Source organism: Eucyclogobius newberryi, unplaced genomic scaffold, assembly GCF_026437365.1.
Source record: "Eucyclogobius newberryi isolate DKJ021-1_F unplaced genomic scaffold, fEucNew1.0.hap1 SCAF_10, whole genome shotgun sequence".
Taxonomy (NCBI): Eukaryota; Metazoa; Chordata; class Actinopteri; order Gobiiformes; family Gobiidae; genus Eucyclogobius; species Eucyclogobius newberryi.
In genome coordinates this window covers 687,436-714,776 of record NW_027315724.1, presented here as the reverse complement: position 1 = coordinate 714,776, position 27,341 = coordinate 687,436, and the positions used below count along the sequence as shown (strand labels likewise).

Below are 27,341 nucleotides of genomic sequence, written 5' to 3'. Positions count from 1 at the left end.
TTTAAAATAAATATCACATTTTAACATAATAAGTATTTGGTTTGGTGAAGCTTTTGAATACATTACTGATGTCTTTTCCAGGACAATCCCCAGATTATAATTAAGTGTAAAGGGGCCCCGGGGCTACGGGTGAGAGCGTACAGGGGCCCCAGGGCTACGGGTGAGAGCGTACAGGGGCCCCGGGGCTACGGGTGAGAGCGTACAGGGGCCCCGGGGCTACGGGTGAGAGCGTACAGGGGCCCCGGGGCTACGGGTGAGAGCGTACAGGGGCCCCGGGGCTACGGGTGAGAGCGTACAGGGGCCCCGGGGCTACGGGTGAGAGCGTACAGGGGCCCCGGGGCTACGGGTGAGAGCGTACAGGGGCCCCGGGGCTACGGGTGAGAGCGTACAGGGGCCCCGGGTGAGAGCGTACAGGGGCCCCGGGGCTACGGGTGAGAGCGTACAGGGGCCCCGGGTGAGAGCGTACAGGGGCCCCGGGGCTACGGGTGAGAGCGTACAGGGGCCCCGGGGCTACGGGTGAGAGCGTACAGGGGCCCCGGGGCTACGGGTGAGAGCGTACAGGGGCCCCGGGTGAGAGCGTACAGGGGCCCCGGGGCTACGGGTGAGAGCGTACAGGGGCCCCGGGTGAGAGCGTACAGGGGCCCCGGGGCTACGGGTGAGAGCGTACAGGGGCCCCGGGTGAGAGCGTACAGGGGCCCCGGGGCTACGGGTGAGAGCGTACAGGGGCCCCGGGTGAGAGCGTACAGGGGCCCCGGGGCTACGGGTGAGAGCGTACAGGGGCCCCGGGTGAGAGCGTACAGGGGCCCCGGGGCTACGGGTGAGAGCGTACAGGGGCCCCGGGGCTACGGGTGAGAGCGTACAGGGGCCCCGGGTGAGAGCGTACAGGGGCCCCGGGGCTACGGGTGAGAGCGTACAGGGGCCCCGGGTGAGAGCGTACAGGGGCCCCGGGGCTACGGGTGAGAGCGTACAGGGGCCCCGGGGCTACGGGTGAGAGCGTACAGGGGCCCCGGGGCTACGGGTGAGAGCGTACAGGGGCCCCGGGGCTACGGGTGAGAGCGTACAGGGGCCCCGGGTGAGAGCGTACAGGGGCCCCGGGGCTACGGGTGAGAGCGTACAGGGGCCCCGGGTGAGAGCGTACAGGGGCCCCGGGGCTACGGGTGAGAGCGTACAGGGGCCCCGGGGCTACGGGTGAGAGCGTACAGGGGCCCCGGGTGAGAGCGTACAGGGGCCCCGGGGCTACGGGTGAGAGCGTACAGGGGCCCCGGGTGAGAGCGTACAGGGGCCCCGGGGCTACGGGTGAGAGCGTACAGGGGCCCCGGGTGAGAGCGTACAGGGGCCCCGGGGCTACGGGTGAGAGCGTACAGGGGCCCCGGGTGAGAGTGTACAGGGGCCCCGGGGCTACGGGTGAGAGCGTACAGGGGCCCCGGGGCTACGGGTGAGAGCGTACAGGGGCCCCGGGTGAGAGCGTACAGGGGCCCCGGGGCTACGGGTGAGAGCGTACAGGGGCCCCGGGTGAGAGCGTACAGGGGCCCCGGGGCTACGGGTGAGAGCGTACAGGGGCCCCGGGGCTACGGGTGAGAGCGTACAGGGGCCCCGGGTGAGAGCGTACAGGGGCCCCGGGGCTACGGGTGAGAGCGTACAGGGGCCCCGGGTGAGAGCGTACAGGGGCCCCGGGGCTACGGGTGAGAGCGTACAGGGGCTACGGGTGAGAGCGTACAGGGGCCCCGGGGCTACGGGTGAGAGCGTACAGGGGCCCCGGGGCTACGGGTGAGAGCGTACAGGGGCCCCGGGTGAGAGCGTACAGGGGCCCCGGGGCTACGGGTGAGAGCGTACAGGGGCCCCGGGGCTACGGGTGAGAGCGTACAGGGGCCCCGGGTGAGAGCGTACAGGGGCCCCGGGGCTACGGGTGAGAGCGTACAGGGGCCCCGGGTGAGAGCGTACAGGGGCCCCGGGGCTACGGGTGAGAGCGTACAGGGGCCCCGGGTGAGAGCGTACAGGGGCCCCGGGGCTACGGGTGAGAGCGTACAGGGGCCCCGGGGCTACGGGTGAGAGCGTACAGGGGCCCCGGGTGAGAGCGTACAGGGGCCCCGGGGCTACGGGTGAGAGCGTACAGGGGCCCCGGGTGAGAGCGTACAGGGGCCCCGGGGCTACGGGTGAGAGCGTACAGGGGCCCCGGGTGAGAGCGTACAGGGGCCCCGGGGCTACGGGTGAGAGCGTACAGGGGCCCCGGGTGAGAGCGTACAGGGGCCCCGGGGCTACGGGTGAGAGCGTACAGGGGCCCCGGGTGAGAGTGTACAGGGGCCCCGGGGCTACGGGTGAGAGCGTACAGGGGCCCCGGGGCTACGGGTGAGAGCGTACAGGGGCCCCGGGTGAGAGCGTACAGGGGCCCCGGGGCTACGGGTGAGAGCGTACAGGGGCCCCGGGTGAGAGCGTACAGGGGCCCCGGGGCTACGGGTGAGAGCGTACAGGGGCCCCGGGGCTACGGGTGAGAGCGTACAGGGGCCCCGGGTGAGAGCGTACAGGGGCCCCGGGGCTACGGGTGAGAGCGTACAGGGGCCCCGGGTGAGAGCGTACAGGGGCCCCGGGGCTACGGGTGAGAGCGTACAGGGGCCCCGGGTGAGAGTGTACAGGGGCCCCGGGGCTACGGGTGAGAGCGTACAGGGGCCCCGGGGCTACGGGTGAGAGCGTACAGGGGCCCCGGGTGAGAGCGTACAGGGGCCCCGGGGCTACGGGTGAGAGCGTACAGGGGCCCCGGGTGAGAGCGTACAGGGGCCCCGGGGCTACGGGTGAGAGCGTACAGGGGCCCCGGGGCTACGGGTGAGAGCGTACAGGGGCCCCGGGTGAGAGCGTACAGGGGCCCCGGGGCTACGGGTGAGAGCGTACAGGGGCCCCGGGTGAGAGCGTACAGGGGCCCCGGGGCTACGGGTGAGAGCGTACAGGGGCTACGGGTGAGAGCGTACAGGGGCCCCGGGGCTACGGGTGAGAGCGTACAGGGGCCCCGGGGCTACGGGTGAGAGCGTACAGGGGCCCCGGGTGAGAGCGTACAGGGGCCCCGGGGCTACGGGTGAGAGCGTACAGGGGCCCCGGGGCTACGGGTGAGAGCGTACAGGGGCCCCGGGTGAGAGCGTACAGGGGCCCCGGGGCTACGGGTGAGAGCGTACAGGGGCCCCGGGTGAGAGCGTACAGGGGCCCCGGGGCTACGGGTGAGAGCGTACAGGGGCCCCGGGTGAGAGCGTACAGGGGCCCCGGGGCTACGGGTGAGAGCGTACAGGGGCCCCGGGGCTACGGGTGAGAGCGTACAGGGGCCCCGGGTGAGAGCGTACAGGGGCCCCGGGGCTACGGGTGAGAGCGTACAGGGGCCCCGGGTGAGAGCGTACAGGGGCCCCGGGGCTACGGGTGAGAGCGTACAGGGGCCCCGGGTGAGAGCGTACAGGGGCCCCGGGGCTACGGGTGAGAGCGTACAGGGGCCCCGGGGCTACGGGTGAGAGCGTACAGGGGCCCCGGGTGAGAGCGTACAGGGGCCCCGGGGCTACGGGTGAGAGCGTACAGGGGCCCCGGGTGAGAGCGTACAGGGGCCCCGGGGCTTCGGGTGAGACACACATGGTCAGCCTATGTGCCGCTGCCATGGTTACAATAGACGCACGCGAAGGATCAAGTCCCAGCTCCGCTCACCTGTTGCGTCAAGGCGCGCGCTGTGGCGCGTGCGTCCTCCGTAGCTCCGCGTGGCCCCTGAGCACGTGAGCGTGTTACACACATCCAGGCGGAGGCCCCTGGTCCCGCGGGAACTGCTCGGACACTTCTGAAGTGACCGCGATCAGGACCACCACGATCTACGGTCAAGTCCCACTCCGAGGTAAACAAGCACCTGCCACTGACGTCACTTCCGCATGAGCGCATGTGACGTCCGCTAAGGCCTTCACAATAAAAGCAGAGGCCGTTTGTCATGAGGGCCATTTTCTCTCTATTTTCTTTTTACGGTAAAGCGTAAAACACAGACTTTGAAGACGTAAACCTACAGCAGGTGGCGGGAAATGTATTAATACATTAATGTCCAATTATTTTGAACTGAAAAGCACTTTGTAATGATGATTTTGAAAAGTGTTATACAAATACATGTTAAGATTATTATTTTATGTTTGCGTCCAATGAAACTATAAATAGTCCCTACTCAGAACGCATGTGAGTCTGAGGCAGGAGGGGGACAGTGCTCTGAGGGTCCCGGAGACCAGGGGCCAAGCACCGGCTTCTCACAGCAGTGACATTCAAAACGCTCACAATACTGTGACATTGCACACTGCACAAATCCTACTTATAATTACACATGAGAATGCTCTGATGACCCATCAATTACATTTGCCCAAGGGCCAAACTTTCTCTTGTATTTCTCTAGTATTTAACTTTACCCACACAATAGGCCTGACATGATTGAATGTACCATCTCAGAACAAAGAAAACCATTTCCAGTCCGACTCTGTGAATGTTCTTTATCATTTATGACCAAAGCAAACAAACTGTTTATATATATAAAAAAGCAGCTCAATCTTTTCCCTGCTCCTGTGAGTCTACTTCAGAAATGGAGATTAAAGTGTTGAACTCAAGCAAAGGATCATGGTCTATGTAGTTCTTTCCTGCTTTAGTTTGGACAACCCTCCAGCCAGGAGCTTACAGTTCCATATTGTTCACAATAATACTGTAACGTTTGATATCACTGTCTAACTACCGTATTTTCTGGACTATAAGTCACACCTTTTTCATAGTTTTGGCCGGGGTGCGACTTACTTATATTTATACTTATGTACTTATAAGTATAAAGCGACTTATATGTGATATTATTTGTTAGTTTCACACTTGCAACTGCATCTCATCCTCCAGTGGAACTTATATAATGTTTTTTTTCTCTATTATGCATTTTTATAGTCCGGAAAATACGGTATGTGGTCATATTTACCAGGTGTGCCCCCACTATGACTTAGGGGCCCTCAGGCCCCATGCTGAATTGGCCCAAATGATCAGGCAGAATGTTTCACTGGAAATTGAAGCAATTCCACCTCCACATCAGAATCAGAATCAGGTTTATTGCCATTTGTCATGAACAAAATTCACAAACATAGGAACTTGTCCTGGTGCAACACAAACAACAAAACATGGAACACTGAATAGTAAACGGCATGATATGTACATAATAAAATATAAAGTATGAAGTTATGTAGTGCAATAGGAAGTGGACAGTGCAGTGAGTGAAGGTGTTTATGAAGTGTTCATGAATCCAACAGCAGAGGGAAAGAAACTGTTCTTATGACGGGAGGTTCTGGTCCGGATGGACCGTAGCCTCCTGCCTGAGGGGAGTGGCCTCCTGCCTGAGGGGAGTGGCCTCCTGCCTGAGGGGAGTGGCCTCCTGCCTGAGGGGAGTGGCCTCCTGCCTGAGGGGAGTGGCCTCCTGCCTGAGGGGAGTAGCCTCCTGCCTGAGGGGAGTGGCCTCCTGCCTGAGGGGAGTGGCCTCCTGCCTGAGGGGAGTGGCCTCCTGCCTGAGGGGAGTGGCCTCCTGCCTGAGGGGAGTGGCCTCCTGACTGAGGGGAGTGGCCTCCTGCCTGAGGGGAGTAGCCTCCTGCCTGAGGGGAGTGGCCTCCTGCCTGAGGGGAGTGGCCTCCTGCCTGAGGGGAGTGGCCTCCTGCCTGAGGGGAGTGGCCTCCTGCCTGAGGGGAGTGGCCTCCTGCCTGAGGGGCTTTGAGCGGCTCAAATAGAGAAGAGTCGGCTGTACAATAACAAACATTGTGTTGCAGATCTGAGGCCGTATTAAAGCGGTGGCTCTGGCAAAGCGGCTGCACCACCTGAAGACCACCGGTCAGAGCCTCTTGGCTCTGTTTCTCGTGCCCTCTGTGGGACAGAGCTGGGACGCTCTGATCTACAACACGATCCTGTTCTAGTTGTGAACTATAAGTAGTTACAATGAGGCAGAGGCCAGTGGTGAACGGTCAGTAACTGTTGCAGTGTCACAGACAGCTGAGTCTGTGCAATTCAATCAGGACTGGCCTCTGTGAGGCTCTGCAGCACTAAACACAGACCCCTCACAGACCCCCGCCCCCCCCTCACAGACCCCTCACAGACCCCTCACAGACCCCCTCACAGACCCCCTCACAGACCCCTCACAGACCCCTCACAGACCCCTCACAGACCCCTCACAGACCCCTCACAGACCCCCTCACAGACCCCTCACAGACCCCCTCACAGACCCCCTCACAGACCCCCTCACAGACCCCTCACAGACCCCTCACAGACCCCCTCACAGACCCCCTCACAGACCCCCTCACAGACCCCTCACAGACCCCTCACAGACCCCCTCACAGACCCCTCACAGACCCCTCACAGACCCCTCACAGACCCCTCACAGACCCCCGCCCCCCCCTCACAGACCCCTCACAGACCCCTCACAGACCCCCTCACAGACCCCCTCACAGACCCCTCACAGACCCCTCACAGACCCCCTCACAGACCCCTCACAGACCCCTCACAGACCCCCTCACAGACCCCCTCACAGACCCCCTCACAGACCCCTCACAGACCCCCTCACAGACCCCCTCACAGACCCCCTCACAGACCCCTCACAGACCCCCTCACAGACCCCCTCACAGACCCCTCACAGACCCCCTCACAGACCCCTCACAGACCCCTCACAGACCCCTCACAGACCCCCTCACAGACCCCCTCACAGACCCCTCACAGACCCCTCACAGACCCCCTCACAGACCCCCTCACAGACCCCTCACAGACCCCTCACAGACCCCCTCACAGACCCCTCACAGACCCCCTCACAGACCCCCTCACAGACCCCTCACAGACCCCCTCACAGACCCCCTCACAGACCCCCTCACAGACCCCTCACAGACCCCTCACAGACCCCTCACAGACCCCTCACAGACCCCCTCACAGACCCCTCACAGACCCCTCACAGACCCCCTCACAGACCCCCTCACAGACCCCTCACAGACCCCCTCACAGACCCCTCACAGACCCCCTCACAGACCCCTCACAGACCCCTCACAGACCCCCTCACAGACCCCCTCACAGACCCCTCACAGACCCCTCACAGACCCCTCACAGACCCCTCACAGACCCTGAACACCGGTGACACCTCAGGGTCCACTGAACACCGGACACCCGACTCAACACTATTAGCTCCTGAGGGCCCCCTGGAGCCCACCACCCAGCAGCCTTCATGGTCACATCTCCACAGCTCGTCTTTCACATTCCAACGTCTATTTCCAGAGCGTAAACTGCTGACACACTTTGTAGCTGGTGTGTAAAAGGACTTTTTCAGGATCAGATCACAAGTGTCCAGCTGAAGGGACCTGACCTTTGACCCGCTCCATGTGACTCCCTCAGGTGTAAATATAGATCTCAGTTTGGAAACATGAACACTTTTGCCTCTGAGGTGATGAAGATCTGAAAAGCATAAAACCATGTTCATTACGTGCCACATACAGTCTGAGCCTCTGACTGAACGTGCTGCCCGGTGGTCGAGCGGTCAAGGCACAGCACATGCAAGACTCTGACCATTTACTGCGTGTCCCCCCTCTCTCTCATCCCCAATTTCACACTTTCCTTTCCTGTCTAATAAAGCCTACGGGCAAAAGTATTTAGGTAACTCTCTTGGATTGAATTTGTTTTGTTTATTATTAGTTTGTACTACTATAGTTCTTAGTCATCACAAATGACTTATTTGGTCATGATTAATTATGATTTATTTGCTATTAATCATGACAAAAGCAGGACAACAGTTCCATTAACACTGATCCACACGTTTCCACACACACCAGTGCTGGTGTGGAGCAGAATTATCACATGTATAAAAGTGAGTACTAATGGCCTCGGGGTGCACTGGACACAAGGGGCCCTGCAGGCTCCAATAGCCCCGGAATGGTGGTAGCCCAGGGTTACAGTCTGCACTCAGGGGCCAAGTTGTTCCTGGCAATGCTCAGGTGTGAATGTGTGAACGTGAGGAGCCTTTCAGGATTCCCTGTGGACGCTGGTATGAGGAGGGAATTGTTTCTTCCCCGTGTGTTTTGTGGCCCCCAAGAGAGGCTCACGGGACCCAGCATAGCATGAAGCACATATGTATCATTGCAGTGTGATGTGAGGCTGACACCCGGATCAGACTGTTCCAATGATCACTTCTTACATAAGTGTCCTTGGGTGTGAGGGGCGGGGCCGTGGGGTGGAGCCCGGGACAGCTGTGAGGGCTGTGGGGCTCTCCTGGATACAGTGACAGACTAAACTGGGATCTGGAGCTCTGCCATACAGACAAACCCATGTGAATGAGCTCGAGATGGTGCACAGCACATGTCACTCACATGCACCAATGCGCAGCTCCAATGCGCAGCTCCAATGCGCAGCTCCAATGCGCAGCTCCAATGCGCAGCTCCAATGCGCAGCTCCAATGCGCAGCTCCAATGCGCAGCTCAAAATGGGGCGTTCAAATTGGATGCTGAACTGTGCCTGTTCAGACCAGAACTGAAACCAGATCTGGAGAACTGCCCCGTACATTCATGCATGTGGTCAACTGCAGCAACACGTATGGGCTCCTAGAGCACTGCTAAAACTGTGTAACATCCAACACTAGACACCTTTTTATATGCTTATTATACACACAGCTTTAGAGATGGTAAATATCTTGTCATTGTTGCTTTGTAGCCTGTATTCATATTTGTGCATTATAATAAGTACCCGCAACTTTCCATATGCATGTCATGCCTTCATTCACAAACATGTACACAGATAAGACATACAATCATCTCATATACATCTGCATTAATGCACTTAAGTACATCAATATTGCATTAAGTCTATGCATACTCCATGAGTATGCATAGACTTAAATACACCCTACATATTTACAGCTGGTAGACATACACATTCAAATGCATGTGTACATACATGTATATGTACATACATGTACATGTATGTAAATACATGTACATGTATGTACATGTATGTACATACATGTACATGTATGTACATACATGTACATGTATGTACATGTATGTACATGTACATGTACATACATGTACATACATGTACATGTACATACATGTACATGTATGTACATACCCATCCATATACATACACGCATATGCACATGCATTTTCCATTTCTGACCTATAGATGGCACAAAACAACACTGTAGGTCACACATCCTTACATACACTCCTGTCTTAGAGGTGACCATAACTCAGACACCTCCATGACATCTTTAATCCTTTCTCACCAGTTGCGGTTTTAGCCGGGAAACAGTTGTCGTTTTTTGTTGACACATCTTTTAGTATACAGTAATGCAAAGTGATTATAAATCGAGATTTTTCTTGCACATATTTAGAATTCTGTACATTATCCCCATAATATATGTGTGTAGTCTCCTGGCTAAGTAGATACTCTTGTAGTACAAAAGGCACAATCCTTCATCTTTGAGACGTAACGTTTGGAGGCTCATGGTGTAATCTAAAACACAACAGTCATGGCTCTTCAAATATGCAAAGCGAAGATTTGGCATAAGTGTAATGACACAGGCCGTTAGTCTGTAACTCTGTATCAGCATGTTCACTGATTACGAGCACCAGGGAAGCACAGAGTGAGTGGCCCTGACTGGAGCAGAGGGGACTGAAAGAGGAGTGCAGCAGCTGTCGCTGTGTCACCCTGTGGGGTTAGTTGTTGCCTTTTAGAAACTTGCCCCAGCACCAAAGACCCTCCTCGACCAATCAGCGGAGGGATCCCCACCCTGAGTGGGCCAATGGAAGCACACTTGGGGGTATAAATGATAAGTCCATGACCTAGCAGAGCTGGGCGACCCTACATTAGGTGGACAGGACTTGATCCCAGGATTTGTTACTTCTTTTCTCCTGAGCAGGTAAAACCAAAAGTGTGTTTTTATTCCAAATTTGAGAGTGGAGCTCTTATTCAGAGCTCATCCTAAGAACAGGCCGACTTCCAGCTGACCTGGATTTTTGGATTCGTCTGCAAATATTTCCAATGGAATCTACAGTGGTGCTGTTTTTGCAGATAGTTGGGCCACGGGACTTGGGCTTGTAGGCTTCTGCAGACGGCTCTTAGAGGAGAGTGGAGGGACAGCTGCTGCTGACGCCAGCAGGACGTGCTGGACATGTGCTCTCACATGAGCACAGCCTGATTTAGTCTGACCTTTAGGTGGAACAGGTGTCCAAGTGCAGCCCATGTGTCTGACCGTGGCTAGAGCCAGTATCAAATCACTCTGTTAGTAGGGCGATGCTTGCAGAGCTAAAACACATGAGGAGTAAGAGAAAGAGCCAAGAAAGTGACAGAGCAACACATATGATTCCAACACTGGATCAGTAAAAATGAAGAAAATGTCAGTTTTCATATACTGTGCTTGTATACATTTGATAGATGGTCTGTGTATGTGGAATATTGATTTTCTTTGGAGATTGGGATTGTTGGTTGTGATGCTCTTGTAGTTATTGTGTTTTTTGTTTTTCAGACGGAGTAAGAATCGCAGCCATGACAAAGAACTGCCATAATGACTACAAAATGAAGTTCTCGGTGGATGACGAGTTCCCAGATCTGTCCCTGCACAATAACCACATGGCTAAAGTGCGTAGGCTCAATCTACACTAAACATATGAAAACATACCAGAGTATATTAACTCTACACTGACCCTGTTGTCAAACTTCAGGTGCTGACCAAGGACATCTATGGCAAGCTGAGGGGAAAGTCCACCCCCAGTGGCTTCACTGTGGATGATGTGATCCAGACTGGAGTGGACAATCCTGGTAAAGTAGAACACATACATTTACATGAAACTATATCATATTTAACTTTTTCTGTCGGCGTTACACAGCTTACTATGTTCTCTGTTACCCCCCAGGTCACCCCTTCATCATGACTGTGGGTTGCGTCGCTGGTGATGAAGAGTCCTACGAGGTGTTCAAGGATCTACTAGATCCCATCATCTCCGACCGTCATGGTGGATACAAACCCACCGACAAGCACAAGACCGACCTCAACTTTGAGAACCTGAAGGTAAAACAGTCAATCCAGTGTGGAGCTCGAGGTCAATGTGCACACAGCATGAGTGAATGCTTGTTGTGTTCAGGGCGGTGATGACCTGGACTCCAACTATGTGCTGTCCAGCCGTGTGCGTACCGGCCGCAGCATCAAGGGCTTCACCCTGCCCCCCCACAACAGCAGAGGAGAGCGCAGAACCATTGAGAAGCTGTCCATCGAGGGTGAGTCACTCACTCAGACTGCACCTGTGCACACCTGAGCTCGCTTTGACCTCTGCTCTGCCTGTCCACAGCCCTGGCCAGCCTGGATGGGGAGTTCAAGGGAAAGTACTACCCTCTGAACGGCATGACTGACGCCGAGCAGGATCAGCTCATCAATGACCACTTCTTGTTTGACAAGCCTGTGTCCCCCCTGCTGACCTGTGCTGGCATGGCCCGTGACTGGCCCGATGGCAGAGGCATCTGGTAAGACTAACTGTAACAGCACAGAGCTTTTCCTAGTTATGGAAGTGACATGAGCTCTCTGTGCAGGCACAACGACAACAAGTCCTTCCTGGTGTGGGTGAATGAGGAGGACCACTTGAGGGTCATCTCCATGCAGCAAGGCGGTAACATGAAGGAGGTGTTCAGACGTTTCTGCGTGGGTCTGACAAAGGTATGTAGGCATTGCCTATTTGTCCTACATGCGTTCGCAGTGACGTCATACATCCGGGACTTCCCCACAGCGGCCATTTTGAAAGGGGCACATGTTATACTAGCAACCACCACGACTGCATCCTATTTTATGGCATAATGAGCTAGGAATACTTTGATTCTTTAGACAATAACGGCAAAACTAAGGTACACGATAAAGCTCTCATTCCTTGGCCTGACAACAGAGCGATGTCCTTATAGAACGCAGGTTTGGCATTTTGGCCTCATATATCCTGGATATCATATGTAGTAGACGTGCTGTTGTGCCCCTTTCAAAATGGACTCGGTTGCTACTGTACAAGTTCCCGGATGTGCGAACGCATGTATATCCTGAATGTTCAGGACACACCCCCGCTCAACCTCCTGTCCACCATCACTGTTCTCTCAGATTGAGGAAATCTTCAAGAAGCACAACCATGGCTTTATGTGGAATGAGCATCTGGGTTACGTCCTGACCTGCCCCTCCAACCTGGGAACTGGCCTTCGCGGTGGCGTGCACGTCAAGCTGCCCAAGCTCAGCACACATGCCAAGTTTGAGGAGATTTTGACCAGACTGCGTCTGCAGAAGCGTGGCACAGGTATCACACTGACAACATTTGAGTCTGTAGCAGGGATGACACCGGACCCTTTATCTGGGGCATGTTACCCCTAAAGATTACACTCTATGTAAAGAACAGCACAGAACAAGAGAGGAGCAGGAGCAGCACCGAGGTGACCCCTGCACGAGCACTGTGAGGGGCTCATAACGCTGAGTGTGATCTTAGCACATTGGAGCTTTTGGTCATGTTTTAGTCTTTACAATCTGCCTCACATTTGTGTGGTCAGAAGAATAAACACTTATGAAATAATACATCTGCAGGTCCAATCCTGCGAGGTACTGTGGGCTCCACACATTTCTCACTATACTTCAAGTAATTAGTGGTTTAATAAGAGAAGCCTAATTTATGTAATGATGAAGGTAAAAGCCTATCTTGGCAGATCATTTCCTCTATGTTGGTACATTTGGATTTGTTCCTGAGGAATCTACCAGATGCCCAGTGTAGCTGAAGGTCTTGTGAAGGTCCAGTATAACTGAAGGTCATGTGAAGGTCCAGTGTAGCTGAAGGTCCAGTGTAGCTGAAGGTCTTGTGAAGGTCCAGTATAACTGAAGGTCATGTGAAGGTCCAGTGTAGCTGAAGGTCCAGTGTAGCTGAAGGTCTTGTGAAGGTCCAGTGTAGCTGAAGGTCATGTGAAGGTCCAGTGTAGCTGAAGGTCCAGTGTAGCTGAAGGTCTTGTGAAGGTCCAGTATAACTGAAGGTCATGTGAAGGTCCAGTGTAGCTGAAGGTCCAGTGTAGCTGAAGGTCTTGTGAAGGTCCAGTGTAGCTGAAGGTCCAGTGTAGCTGAAGGTCTTGTGAAGGTCCAGTGTAGCTGAAGGTCTTGTGAAGGTCCAGTATAACTGAAGGTCTTGTGAAGGTCCAGTGTAGCTGAAGGTCTTGTGAAGGTCCAGTGTAGCTGAAGGTCATGTGAAGGTCCAGTGTAGCTGAAGGTCTTGTGACTTCCCTGGTCAATATCGTCCCAAAAGCTGAAAATAAAAGGAATGTCGTCTAATGTCTATTGTCATCCTACTTCCTGTAAAAATGTATGAGTAACATTCTGATCACAGACATGACAAAGCATGACTTTGAGGGGACTAACCTGCAGTAGACATGGCCAGTCTGACCGCAGTGTTGTGCACAGGTGGTGTGGACACTGCCTCTGTCGGTGGAGTGTTTGACATCTCCAACGCTGACCGTCTGGGCTCCTCTGAGGTGTACCAGGTGCAGCTGGTGGTGGACGGAGTCAAGCTGATGGTGGAGATGGAGAAGAAGCTGGAGAAGGGCGAGGCCATCGATGGCATGATTCCCGCTCAGAAGTAAAGGACAGACATGTGCACTGAGCGTTTTTCTATGAGGACACCAACGGTAGTCTCGCTGTAAACTTCTCTTCCTGGCTACTGGCTGTTGTATTCTGAATCACCCTCTCTCTTGCTCTTTTTCTACTGTCTTTTCTCTGTGGCCTGTTCTTCTTGCCTTGTTGTAACGTCCTGGGATCAATCCACTTATGGATGAAGACTGTCTACATCACTCAACAACATATTGGCTGTAAATGTAACTGGACGATTAAAACATGCCCCATGGAACCAGCTCTCTCTGTTCTTTAAACACTCGCAGCATACGATGTGTAGAGGCTCAGGAACAACGCCAGGCAAATGACCTTTAGTCTTATATAGAACAAACATGTGGTACATCGCTGCATTTTTAGGACTGATGTTCAAAACTCAAGTGCTTCCAGTTCAAATTCAAATCCCTGATCAGGTTCACGACGTCATAGCAACCGTAGCATTGGCTTGAGAAGTTTTTTTTGGGGGGAAGACGTGATTTGAGTCAGTGCCAAATTTGGGTCAAAATTAAATCAGCGCAAACACAACAATGTTCGTCTTTTACTCCGACAACACAGAACAAACTACATCTAACATATGGTCTTTTATCATTATTATCGTTATCTTTAAACAGGTTTATTTCTAGTTCAATTGGCCAAAATACAACATTCTAATAAACCTGAGCAAACAGAGAAACATGTGTTTGTGACTTTCTTAACAAACTCTATTTAAATGAAATGACGAGGCAAAACTACAACTTTTTCACCATCTCTAGTGTTTTAAATGATGAAAACGACATAATTAACTAAAAATTCTGCAAAACGACTTTAATTGATTTTTTTGTATTCGTTTGTGTCATGCTTAGCTAAGTGTTATTCACCAACAACACAACAACCACACACACACCACACACACACACACACCACACCAACCACACACACACCACACCAACCACACACACACCACACCAACCACAAACTAGGCAAGACAAGGCAAGTTTATTTGTAGAGCACATTTCATACTTAAGGCAATTCAAAATGCTTCACTACAGGAAAAATGCATTCAAATCACACAGACATGAAAGAGAAGAGCAAAGAAAATCCTTTCAGTCCTGACTCTGGCACCAGCAGGATGCCCTCACTGGCACCAGCAGGATGCCCTCACTGGCACCAGCAGGAGGCCCTCTGGCACCAGCAGGAGGCCCTCTGGCACCAGCAGGAGGCTCTCTCTGGCACCAGCAGGAGGCCCTCTGGCACCAGCAGGAGGCCGGTCCACACACTGATCTGTTGGATGCAGTGACAGAGTGAATCGACTGGTCCAGATTCACCTGTGACAGTAAAACATAGATCTGACTCGTCTGCATCATTGTGATAGGACATCAACTGACCTAACAGCAGCATGTAGAGGTTGAACAGAAGGGGACCCAGTCCTCTAGTCTCTGTAAGAGGATCCCATGATCGACAGTGTCAAAAGCAGCACTCAGATCTAACAGAATTAAGACTGAGGCTTTGCCCGTGTCAGTGTTCAGGCGGATGTCATTTGTCACCTTGACAAGAGCAGTCTCAGTGCTGTGATGAGGTCTAAAACCTGACTGAAAAACATCAAATGAGTTGTTTATTAAGAGGAAATCTGTGAGCTGTTGGTAAACAACCTTTTCAAGGACTTTGCCCCAAAATGGCAGATTAGAGATGGGCCGGTAATGACTCAGTACTGCGGCATCAAGACTGCTCTTCTTTAGGAGAGGCTTTATGACCGCAGTTTTCAAAGACATTGGGAATGTTCCAGATTGAAGCGACATGTTAACTATGTGAGTGAATGGTGCTAACAAACTGTTCAGCACAGACTTTAGAAATTTGGTGGGTAACACATCAAGGCAGCATGTAGATGAACTCAGACTGGTGATGATCTCATGGACAGTTTTGTCAGTTACTGGTGCAAAGTGAGTTAGCTCTAAGTGTCTTGGTGGTTTTAGGGTAATTTTTTGCATTGTGGGATTTATAGCATTTTTAATGCCCTGAACTTTGTCATTAAAGAATAATGCAAACTCATTACACTTGATGTGGAAATGAGTTCTAACGGCAGCTGAGCTGGAGGGTTGGTTAATCTGTTTACTGTGGCAAACAGGACACGCGAGTTGTTACTGCAGCTTCCAATTATTTCAGAAAAATATCTTTCCCTAGTTCTACATAAGATTAGGTTGTACATGTTCAGCTTCTCTTTGTAAATCTCTTTTTGAACCTGGAGCTTTGACTTGCGCCATTTCCGTTCGGCCCTGCGGCACTCCCTTTTCTGTGCCCTGACCCAATCATCATTTCTCCACGGCGCCTTCTGCTTATTTTTAACCATTTTAGCCTTTATAGGGGCGATGGTGTCCAGAACATTCAAAACACTAGATGTAACAGAGTTCAACAAATCATTTACATTAGAACATGAGACATTTTCAAAGTTTATCATTTCCATAAACAGTGCACCTGTGCCATCACTTATGTGTCTCCGCTGAACAACTGCAGGACCAACCGGAGGTTTGGGAGAAACAGACAGGTCAAAGAAGACACAGAAATGATCAGACAGAGCAACATCGACCACATTGACATTTGAAATATTTACCCCCTTTGTAATTATGAGATCTAGAGTGTGTCCTTTGCTGTGGGTGGGGCCTCTCACATGCTGAGTAAGACTGAAGGTTTCAAGGACAGCATCAAGCTCTTTAGTGTTTCTGTCACAAACATTATCCACATGCACATTAAAATCACCTGTAATGACCAAACCATCAAAGTCTGTGCGACTGAAACGTCTCAGTCAAATCATCACTAAAACGTTGTCAGTGCTGGAGAGGTTTGTGTAAAACAATGAAGAGAATGGATGGAGATCGTTTTAGCTCCATTTTAAAGGAGACAAACTCACATGATGAAAACACCCCAAAAGACAACCTGCGGGTAATTATTTCATCTCTAAAGACAGCACAGACTCCGCCCCCTTTTTGTTTTCCAGATTCATATATGATTGTCTAAAATATTGGACCAATGGTTCCAAGGCGAACCCTTCGCTCTGAGGCGAACCCTTCGCTCTGAGGCGAACCCTTCGCTCTGAGGCGAACCCTTCGCTCTGAGGCGAACCCTTCGCTCTGAGGCGAAACCTTCGCTCTGAGGCGAAACCTTCGCTCTGAAGTGAACCCTTCACTGTGAGGTGGTGGTTTATAATGAGCTGCAGATGTGACGAGACTGGAGCACGGTCTTTAAATCTATTGTAAATGTGTCTGATTCTGTCATTTTGGACACAATTCCTAAGTCGTCTATTCTAGTAAAGTTATATCTTATATCGGTTGGAAAAATTTATATTTTGGCAGAAATTAGGATTCATCTCGTTTGAGACGTTCAGTTTGGTTGGTTTGTTTCCCAATGTTTCCTGAGCCCATTAAAAAGTGTCCTAAAGCAGTGACATCATGGAGGGGAAAGCAGAGCTGTGTGAACTACATTCAGTGGATAACACAAAAGTGAAAATAATAATCTATTAGGCGAGTTTTGACCCCGTCTCCCACATGAAGGGCGGAGCTAAACTCCCACATGAAGGGCGGAGCTAAACTCCCACAAGAAGGGCGGAGCTAAACTCCCACAAGAAGGGCGGAGCTAAACTCCCACAAGAGTCTGAGGATTTAAGAAGCTAATTATTGTTAAATAATGTCAAATTAGAAATGTGAACAGAGCCTTAAAACAAAGACTTTTAAGTCAGTTTGTTGAACCAGCACTGCTGCTTCTCTCCTCAGCACATGCTCAGTTAGAGCTTCTCTTCTCCTCTGCACATGCTCAGTCACATGTGCAGAGCTCTAAAACAAGCTGCTCTGGTTCTAAAGCTCATGTTAGAGGGCGGAGCATGAACAGGCCTCTGGACACGCCCACAGACTGAGCAGCTGCGGGAGAAGAACCAAGCTTCCTGCAGTACTGCTCAGCGCCTGTAGAGGCTTCATCAGCAGAGGCTTCATCAGCAGAGGCTTCATCTGTAGAGGCTTCATCAGCAGAGGCTTCATCTGTAGAGGCTTCAGCAGCAGAGGCTTCATCTGTAGAGGCTTCATCAGCAGAGGCTTCATCAGCAGAGGCTTCATCAGCAGAGGCTTCATCTGTAGAGGCTTCATCAGCAGAGGCTTCATCTGTAGAGGCTTCAGCAGCAGAGGCTTCATCTGTAGAGGCTTCAGCAGCAGAGGCTTCATCTGTAGAGGCTTCATCTGTAGAGGCTTCAGCAGCAGAGGCTTCATCTGTAGAGGCTTCATCTGTAGAGGCTTCATCTGTAGAGGCTTCATCTGTAGAGGCTTCATCTGTAGAGGCTTCAGCAGCAGAGGCTTCATCTGTAGAGGCTTCATCTGTAGAGGCTTCAGCAGCAGAGGCTTCATCTGTAGAGGCTTCATCTGTAGAGGCTTCATCTGTAGAGGCTTCATCTGTAGAGGCTTCATCTGTAGAGGCTTCATCTGTAGAGGCTTCATCTGTAGAGGCTTCAGCAGCAGAAGCTAAAAAGGCTTTATTTGGATACGTTTCAGAATTTTAGGTAGTTTTAGATTTGATTGGTCAATCACGGCTTGCTCTGATTGGCCGGACTGCACGCCACTCATCTAAAGTCAATTCACTTTATTTAGTGAAGCCCAAAGTCCCTACAGCGGGGGCCCCACGGGGCTGTGAACCGTGTGGCCCTCTTTTTAGTCTTCTTAAGTGTGTTCAAGGGCCAAATACAGCAAATACTGCAAATAATGCCTCTGTGAATGTGTCACTGCTGAAAGAAAAAACTGGACAGTAAAAGATTTAACAGGTTTTTATTTTAGTGCCACATGATTCCAAGAGACATGCAGGTCTCAGGAGAGGGGCCCTCTACTACAGGAGAGGGGCCCTCTACTACAGGAGAGAGGCCCTCTACTACAGGAGAGAGGCCCTCTACTACAGGAGAGAGGCCCTCTACTACAGGAGAGAGGCCCTCTACTACAGGAGAGAGGCCCTCTACTACAGGAGAGAGGCCCTCTACTACAGGAGAGAGGCCCTCTACTACAGGAGAGGGGCCCTCTACTACAGGAGAGAGGCCCTCTACTACAGGAGAGAGGCCCTCTACTACAGGAGAGAGGCCCTCTACTACAGGAGAGAGGCCCTCTACTACAGGAGAGAGGCCCTCTACTACAGGAGAGAGGCCCTCTACTACAGGAGAGAGGCCCTCTACTACAGGAGAGAGGCCCTCTACTACAGGAGAGGGGCCCTCTACTACAGGAGAGAGGCCCTCTACTACAGGAGAGAGGCCCTCTACTACAGGAGAGAGGCCCTCTACTACAGGAGAGAGGCCCTCTACTACAGGAGAGGGGCCCTCTACTACAGGAGAGAGGCCCTCTACTACAGGAGAGAGGCCCTCTACTACAGGAGAGGGGCCCTCTACTACAGGAGAGGGGCCCTCTACTACAGGAGAGAGGCCCTCTACTAAGGCCCTCTACTACAGGAGAGAGGCCCTCTACTACAGGAGAGAGGCCCTCTACTACAGGAGAGGGGCCCTCTAGGGGGCCCGTGGAGGGGGATAGGCTCTGCAAAGACATTCAATGATTGAACAATCTAAAAACAACACTCCATGAGAGCGATTCAAGTCAAGTCAGGAGAGTTTCCTTCTGACGCTGAGAGTCCGACTGCAGCTGTGAAAGTCTGGACTTCAGACACGAGTCCAGACTTTTGAGGTGCACGCACAGGCACACGCACAGGCACACGCACAGGCACACGCACAGGCACACGCACAGGCACACGCACAGGCACAGGCACACGCACAGACACAGGCACACGCACACGCACAGGCACAGGCACAGGCACAGGCACAGGCACACGCACAGACACAGGCACACGCACACGCACAGACACAGGCACACGCACAGGCACAGACACAGACACAGGCACACGCACAGGCACACGCACAGGCACACGCACAGGCACAGGCACACGCACAGGCACACGCACAGGCACACGCACAGGCACAGGCACACGCACAGGCACACGCACAGGCACAGGCACACGCACAGGCACAGGCACACGCACAGGCACAGGCACACGCACAGGCACAGACACAGACACACAGACACACACAGACACACACACACACACAGACACACACACGGGACTCTCTGTCTAATAATGGCAATAATAATATTTTCTTTGCCTGAAAAGCCATAAATAAAGCTCCAAATCCAAAGACAGGACGAGGCTGAAGGTGGTTCTGATCTGCACAAGTGGAGCTGGAAAAACAATAGGAGTTTTGGAAATTACATTCGATTTTTTCCATGTTGCAACGAAAACTCTGAATAAACCTAATTCCTGGAGAAAGGGAAGTTTGGAGAGCTTTATTTCACCCCATAAAACAACTTATTGCTGCCTAATTTAAGACTGTGAACAGGAACAAATAGAACCATTTTCATTTAGAAAGAGGCCAATCTGACTGCACTGTCCTGGATGTGAATGTGACAAGAAAACCAAACAGCAGGTATAAAAACAAATAGAAAAGTGCTCAAGAACAAATCTGCCATTATTAAATTAAAGACTCTAACAGTGTCCGTGCCCTTCCTCCACAGGCAGCATGTCCCACACACCCTGTGTCCAGAGACAGGACACAGGGGCCTGAATGAGCCAGAGAGAGCCAGTGCTGCAGACCGGATGGGCCCAGGCGCACCCTGTCCCCGGGTGTGTACCCTGCCCCGGGCCCCTCAGAGCTCCAGCTCCTTGGACACTTTGGTAGCGATGTCCCTGAAGGCCAGCTGTGCCCCCCACAGTCGCTTGAAGCGCACGCCGCTGCTGCGGCCCGGCCCGCCGGGCAGCTGACATACCTCGGCCTCAAAGGCCACTCGGGCCCCTGCGGCCCCATGTGTACAGGACAGGAGGAAGGGCCCCGCCACGTGCACCTGACAGCCACAGCCCTGGGCAGCCTCCCGCAGTGCCAGCACCACCTCCGCAGGGTCCCTGGGGCTCCGCACCTTTACATCCCAGCCACATCGGGGGGTCCTGGGCTCGCTCGCTTTCTGATGCCCAGATACATGGCGACTGCATCATGAGACAGAGAGGAAAGAGTTATTCACACATCACAGCGGTCAGTCCTGCACCCGTCCTAATACTGGGACCCGTGTCCCAACCAGGCCCTGGAGTCCTTCACTCAACAACATTCTCTCACACCATCTTCAAACTAATATGAGTTCTTCATCTTTCAAGTATAAAAGCAACACTCCTGAGGTCCTGAGGGGGGCACGGGTGCATCCCTCCTGGAGCCTAACATTAGGGCACACAGGTCCTGAGGGGGGCACGGGTGCATCCCTCCTGGAGCCTAACATTAGGGCACACAGGTCCTGAGGGGGGCACGGGTGCATCCCTCCTGGAGCCTAACATTAGGGCACACAGGTCCTGAGGGGGGCACGGGTGCATCCCTCCTGGAGCCTAACATTAGGGCACACAGGTCCTGAGGGGGGCACGGGTGCATCCCTCCTGGAGCCTAACATTAGGGCACACAGGTCCACATGTACAGCTGCCACACAGTTACCTGCTGCCTCTAACCTCACTGTCGGAGCGTGCCAGTGCTGCAGAACACAGAGCACATCAGCACACTGCCCTCTGGTGGACGCTCAGGTCAACACACATGTCACAAGCTAAGTTGGAAGCACATGTTCTGGAAATGTGTGCAGTGAATAAACTCACCTTGGGAGCGGAGATCTGCTGATTCTCTCAGGTTCGTCTGTGACCCTCAAAAGGAACACAAGGGACTGTTAGAAGTGTGTCACTTTAGTGCCACCGCGCACGCACACACACGCACACACGCACACACACGCACGCACGCGCACACACACACACACACACACACACACACACACACACACGGACACGCACACACACACACACACACACGGACGGACACACTAGTCATGGATGGACATAACACTGCACACTGGACATATGGACACTAGTCTGGGTCACTCAGAGGACAGCACCCTCAGCAGCGCCTCATGGCTGTGAACGTGTTGGTTACATCTACAGACAATGGCAGGCGACTTTAGAGTGGGACGCTTCACTTGGGACGCCCCTCACAGCGACGCCCCTCACAGCGACGCCCCTCACAGCGACGCCCCTCACAGCGACACCCCTCACAGCGACACCCCTCACAGCGACGCCCCTCACAGCGACGCCCCTCACAGCGACACCCCTCACAGCGACACCCCTCACAGCGACGCCCCTCACAGCGACGCCCCTCACAGCGACGCCCCTCACAGCGACGCCCCTCACAGCGACACCCCTCACAGCGACGCCCCTCACAGCGACGCCCCTCACAGCGACGCCCCTCACAGCGACGCCCCTCACAGCGACGCCCCTCACAGCGACGCCCCTCACAGCGACGCCCCTCACAGCGACGCCCCTCACAGCGACCAATGTCTCTGGGCTTTTTGATGACGTTCTGACTAAAAGTGTTCATTATGAAAAGGTCATCAAAAATATGATTTGCACAGATTAAACAGTAGAAATCTGCCACATTTGACTGGACTTGTAGTGGTATAAGAGCAAATGTGTCTTTAAATATAGTAAATATTTTGTGGGTTTTGGACTGACCAATTGGAATTCAGGCAGAAGTTTCAGTAAAGAAATTGCTCATATTAAACCCATATTCATATTCCATGTTTTATCCAACAGTTAAACTCTGACTTTGAAAACATGGTAATAAGATGAAACTAACAGTATTAATATGCAAACGTGTTGGTTAGTAATAAAATGAAAACAGGGCTGTCAAACCATCCTAATACCATGCTGTCAATGTAACGTGTGCCCTAAAGAGTGTGCCCTAAAGAGTGTGCCCTAAAGAGTGTGCCCTAAAGAGTGTGCCCTAAAGAGTGTGCCCTAAAGAGTGTACCCTAAAGAGTGTGCCCTAAAGAGTGTGCCCTAAAGAGTGTACCCTAAAGAGTGTGCCCTAAAGAGTGTGCCCTAAAGAGTGTACCCTAAAGAATGTGCCCTAAAGAGTGTGCCCTAAAGAATGTGCCCTAAAGAGTGTGCCCTAAAGAGTGTGCCCTAAAGAGTATGCCCTATGAGTGTGCCCTAATGAGTGTGCCCTAAAGAGTATGCCCTATGAGTGTGCCTTAAAGAGTGTGCCCTAATGAGTGTGCCCTAAAGAGTATGCCCTAAAGAGTATGCCCTATGAGTGTGCCCTAATGAGTGTGCCCTAAAGAGTATGCCCTATGAGTGTGCCTTAAAGAGTGTGCCCTAAAGAGTATGCCCTATGAGTGTGCCCTATGAGTGTGCCCCATGAGTGTGCCCTAAAGAATGTGCCCTAAAGAGTGTGCTTTTAAGAGTGTGCCCTAAAGAATGTGCCCTTAAGAGTGTGCCCAAAAGAGTATGCCCTATGAGTGTGCCCTAAAGAGTATGCCCTATGAGTGTGCCCTAAAGAGTATGCCCTATGAGTGTGCCCTAAAGAGTGTGCCCTATGAGTGTGCCCTAAAGAGTGTGCCCTAAAGAGTGTGCCCTATGAGTGTGCCCTATGAGAGTGCCCTAAAGAGTATGCCCTATGAGTGTGCCCTAAAGAGTATGCCCTATGAGTGTGCCCTAAAGAGTGTGCCCTATGAGTGTGCCCTAAAGAGTATGCCCTATGAGTGTGCCCTAAAGAGTATGCCCTATGAGTGTGCCCTAAAGAGTGTGCCCTATGAGTGTGCCCTAAAGAGTGTGCCCTAAAGAGTGTGCCCTAAAGAGTGTGCCCTATGAGTGTGCCCTATGAGAGTGCCCTAAAGAGTATGCCCTAAAGAGTGTGCCCTATGAGTGTGCTCTATGAGTGTGCCCTAAAGAGTATGCCCTATGAGTGTGCCCTAAAGAGTGTGCCCTATGAGTGTGCCCTAAAGAGTGTGCCCTAAAGAGTGCACCCTAAAGAGTGTACCCTAAAGAGTGTACCCTAAAGAATGTGCCCTAAAGAGAGTGCCCTAAAGAGTGTGCCCTAAAGAGTGTGCCCTAAAGAGTGTGCCCTATGAGTGTGCCCTATGAGTGTGCCCTATGAGTGTGCCCTAAAGAGTATGCCCTAAAGAGTATGCCCTATGAGTGTGCCCTAATGAGTGTGCCCTATGAGTATGCCCTATGAGTGTGCCCTAAAGAGTGTGCCCTAAAGAGTATACCCTATGAGTGTGCCCCATGAGTGTTCACTAAAGAATGTGCCCTAAAGAGTGTGCTTTTAAGAGTGTGCCCTAAAGAATGTGCCCTTAAGAGTGTGCCCTAAAGAGTATGCCCTATGAGTGTGCCCTAAAGAATGTGCCCTAAAGAGTATGCCCTAAAGAGTATGCCCTATGAGTGTGCCCTAATGAGTGTGCCCTAAAGAGTATGCCCTATGAGTGTGCCTTAAAGAGTGTGCCCTAAAGAGTGTGCCCTAAAGAGTATGCCCTATGAGTGTGCCCTAATGAGTGTGCCCTAAAGAGTATGCCCTATGAGTGTGCCTTAAAGAGTGTGCCTTAAAGAGTGTGCCTTAACGAGTGTGCCCTATGAGTGTGCCCTATGAGTGTGCCCTATGAGTGTGCCCCATGAGTGTGCCCTAAAGAATGTGCCCTTAAGAGTGTGCCCTAAAGAATGTGCCCTTAAGAGTGTGCCCTAAAGAGTATGCCCTATGAGTGTGCCCTAAAGAGTATGCCCTATGAGTGTGCCCTAAAGAGTATGCCCTATGAGTGTGCCCTAAAGAGTGTGCCCTATGAGTGTGCCCTAAAGAGTGTGCCCTAAAGAGTATGCCCTATGAGTGTGCCCTAAAGAGTGTGCCCTAAAGAGTGTGCCCTAAAGAGTGTGCCCTAAAGAGTGTGCCCTAAAGAGTGTGCCCTATGCGAGTGCCCTAAAGAGTATGCCCTATGAGTGTGCCCTAAAGAGTGTGCCCTATGAGTGTGCCCTTAAGAGTGTGCCCTAAAGAGTGTGCCCTAAAGAATGTGCCCTTAATAGTGTGCCCTTAATAGTGTGCCCTAAAGAGTGTGCCCTAAAGAGTGTGCCCTAAAGAGTGTGCCCTTATGAGTGTGCCCTTATGAGTGTGCATGAGCTGGGCCTCTGTGGTGGATCTAGTCTCCAGAAGTCCCAATTAATTTGCGTTTATGTTGTAAGTCGACAGAACTATGTGCCATTAGTCATCGTGCAGTCTTCTAATTAGTTTACACCAGTAAATCTATCAAATTGACCAAAAAAATGACAGACCATCTGAGTAGATCATGTGCTGACCCTGCTGACCTGAGGCTCGGGCGTGGCTGAGGAGAGCTGCAGTAAACATGGCCTGAACGTGTGCGTCACAAAGACACGGGAACCATGACAACGCTCGGGATCACATCATGTTCAAGGTGCTTCACATGATGTTGATGAGCCCCATGCACTCACACACCACAGGAACATAGAACACATGAACACCAGCCACAGGTGAGGTGTAGATGAGGTGTAGGTGAGGTGTAGGTGAGGTGTAGGTGAGGTGTAGGTGAGGTGTAGGTGAGGTGTCGGTGTAGGTGAGGTGTCAGTGTAGGTGAGGTGTAGGTGAGGTGTAGGTGTCGGTGTAGGTGAGGTGTCAGTGTAGGTGAGGTGTAGATGAGGTGTAGGTGAGGTGTAGGTGAGGTGTAGGTGAGGTGTAGGTGAGGTGTCGGTGTAGGTGAGGTGTCCGTGTAGGTGAGGTGTCAGTGTAGGTGAGGTGTAGGTGTAGGTGAGGTGTAGGTGAGGTGTCGGTGTAGATGAGGTGTAGGTGTAGGTGAGGTGTAGGTGAGGTGTAGGTGAGGTGTCGGTGTAGGTGAGGTGTCAGTGTAGGTGAGGTGTCGGTGTAGATGAGGTGTAGGTGTAGGTGAGGTGTAGGTGAGGTGTAGGTGTAGGTGAGGTGTAGATGAGGTGTAGGTGTAGGTGAGGTGTAGGTGAGGTGTAGGTGTAGGTGAGGTGTAGATGAGGTGTAGGTGTAGGTGAGGTGTAGGTGTAGGTGAGGTGTAGGTGAGGTGTAGGTGTAGGTGAGGTGTAGGTGAGGTGTAGGCGTAGGTGAGGTGTAGATGAGGTGTAGGTGAGGTGTAGGTGAGGTGTAGGCGAGGTGTAGGTGAGGTGTAGGTGAGGTGTAGGCGAGGTGTAGGTGAGGTGTAGGTGAGGTGTAGGCGAGGTGTAGGTGAGGTGTAGGTGTGGTGTAGGTGTGGTGTAGATGAGGTGTAGGTGAGGTGTAGGCGAGGTGTAGGTGAGGTGTAGGTGTGGTGTAGGTGTGGTGTAGATGAGGTGTAGGTGAGGTGTAGGCGAGGTGTAGGCGAGGTGTAGGCGAGGTGTAGGCGAGTGCTGCAGACAGTGAGGACAGACAGAAGCAGCACAAACACAGCAAAGGAAGACTTACTAACTGGTTTTGTCCCCAGGGGAAGAGTGCAGCCCGACATGGACTTGTTTGAGCTGGGACGTTTAGAAGGGTCAAGAGTGACCCTAGGACAAGAGAGAGGAAGAAGAGAACCAGTGAAGAAAGAGAAGATGTCCACAAGAGACAGACGGAGAGGACAGAGACGGGAGAGAAGTAAAGCACATGTGTGTCAGAAGAACACAAGCCCAGAACAGACAGGAAAAGACATGGGTCCCGCAGGGTCTGAAGGAGGCTCCCGCAGGGTCTGAAGGAGGCTCCAACAGGGTCTGAAGGAGGCTCCTGCAGGGTCTGAAGGAGGCTCCCGCAGGGTCTGAAGGAGGCTCCCGCAGGGTCTGAAGGAGGCTCCAACAGGGTCTGAAGGAGGCTCCCGCAGGGTCTGAAGGAGGCTCCAACAGGGTCTGAAGGAGGCTCCCGCAGGGTCTGAAGGAGGCTCCAACAGGGTCTGAAGGAGGCTCCAACAGGGTCTGAAGGAGGCTCCCGCAGGGTCTGAAGGAGGCTCCAACAGGGTCTGAAGGAGGCTCCAACAGGGTCTGAAGGAGGCTCCTGCAGGGTCTGAAGGAGGCTCCAACAGGGTCTGAAGGAGGCTCCCGCAGGGTCTGAAGGAGGCTCCCGCAGGGTCTGAAGGAGGCTCCCGCAGGGTCTGAAGGAGGCTCCAACAGGGTCTGAAGGAGGCTCCCGCAGGGTCTGAAGGAGGCTCCAACAGGGTCTGAAGGAGGCTCCCGCAGGGTCTGAAGGAGGCTCCCGCAGGGTCTGAAGGAGGCTCCCGCAGGGTCTGAAGGAGGCTCCCGCAGGGTCTGAAGGAGGCTCCAACAGGGTCTGAAGGAGGCTCCCGCAGGGTCTGAAGGAGGCTCCCGCAGGGTCTGAAGGAGGCTCCCGCAGGGTCTGAAGGAGGCTCCCGCAGGGTCTGAAGGAGGCTCCAACAGGGTCTGAAGGAGGCTCCAACAGGGTCTGAAGGAGGCTCCCGCAGGGTCTGAAGGAGGCTCCCGCAGGGTCTGAAGGACGCTCCAACAGGGTCTGAAGGAGGCTCCTGCAGGGTCTGAAGGAGGCTCCTGCAGGGTCTGAAGGAGGCTCCTGCAGGGTCTGAAGGAGGCTCCAACAGGGTCTGAAGGAGGCTCCAACAGGGTCTGAAGGAGGCTCCAACAGGGTCTGAAGGAGGCTCCCGCAGGGTCTGAAGGAGGCTCCCGCAGGGTCTGAAGGAGGCTCCAACAGGGTCTGAAGGAGGCTCCCGCAGGGTCTGAAGGAGGCTCCTGCAGGGTCTGAAGGAGGCTCCTGCAGGGTCTGAAGGAGGCTCCAACAGGGTCTGAAGGAGGCTCCCGCAGGGTCTGAAGGAGGCTCCCGCAGGGTCTGAAGGAGGCTCCTGCAGGGTCTGAAGGAGGC

General features: G+C 53.0%; 3 protein-coding genes across 10 annotated transcripts in view; 1 reads left to right on the top strand and 2 right to left on the bottom strand.

The window, feature by feature from the left end:
- Positions 1–3,886, bottom strand: part of klc3 (kinesin light chain 3) — a 50,482-nt gene extending 46,596 nt beyond the window's left edge. Inside the window, exon 1 of the mRNA XM_072459837.1 lies at positions 3,673–3,886. The gene's annotated coding sequence lies outside the window, so the exon portion shown is untranslated. The remainder of the gene's footprint in view (positions 1–3,672) is intronic.
- Positions 3,887–9,772: 5,886 nt separating this feature from the next.
- Positions 9,773–13,883, top strand: ckmb (creatine kinase, muscle b). The gene is made up of 9 exons (XM_072459835.1): positions 9,773–9,898; positions 10,505–10,617; positions 10,701–10,797; positions 10,893–11,047; positions 11,121–11,253; positions 11,325–11,496; positions 11,563–11,686; positions 12,113–12,302; positions 13,442–13,883. The coding sequence occupies exons 2-9, from the start codon at positions 10,525–10,527 to the stop codon at positions 13,618–13,620; spliced, it is 1,143 nt and encodes a 380-aa protein (XP_072315936.1). The 5' UTR covers positions 9,773–9,898; positions 10,505–10,524; the 3' UTR covers positions 13,621–13,883.
- A 5,678-nt stretch (positions 13,884–19,561) lies between these two features.
- Positions 19,562–27,341, bottom strand: part of mark4b (MAP/microtubule affinity-regulating kinase 4b) — a 37,842-nt gene continuing 30,062 nt past the window's right edge. Inside the window, exons 17-20 of one of the 8 annotated variants that reach the window (XM_072459827.1) lie at positions 25,947–26,029; positions 21,308–21,352; positions 21,153–21,189; positions 19,562–20,662 (exon numbers count right to left, since the gene is read on the bottom strand). In XM_072459827.1, the coding sequence (XP_072315928.1) occupies positions 20,329–20,662; positions 21,153–21,189; positions 21,308–21,352; positions 25,947–26,029 (499 nt within the window). In that variant the 3' untranslated portion in view covers positions 19,562–20,328. The remainder of the gene's footprint in view (positions 20,663–21,152; positions 21,190–21,307; positions 21,353–25,946; positions 26,030–27,341) is intronic. The other 7 variants (XM_072459831.1, XM_072459828.1, XM_072459830.1 and 4 more) reach the window with 7 other exon arrangements.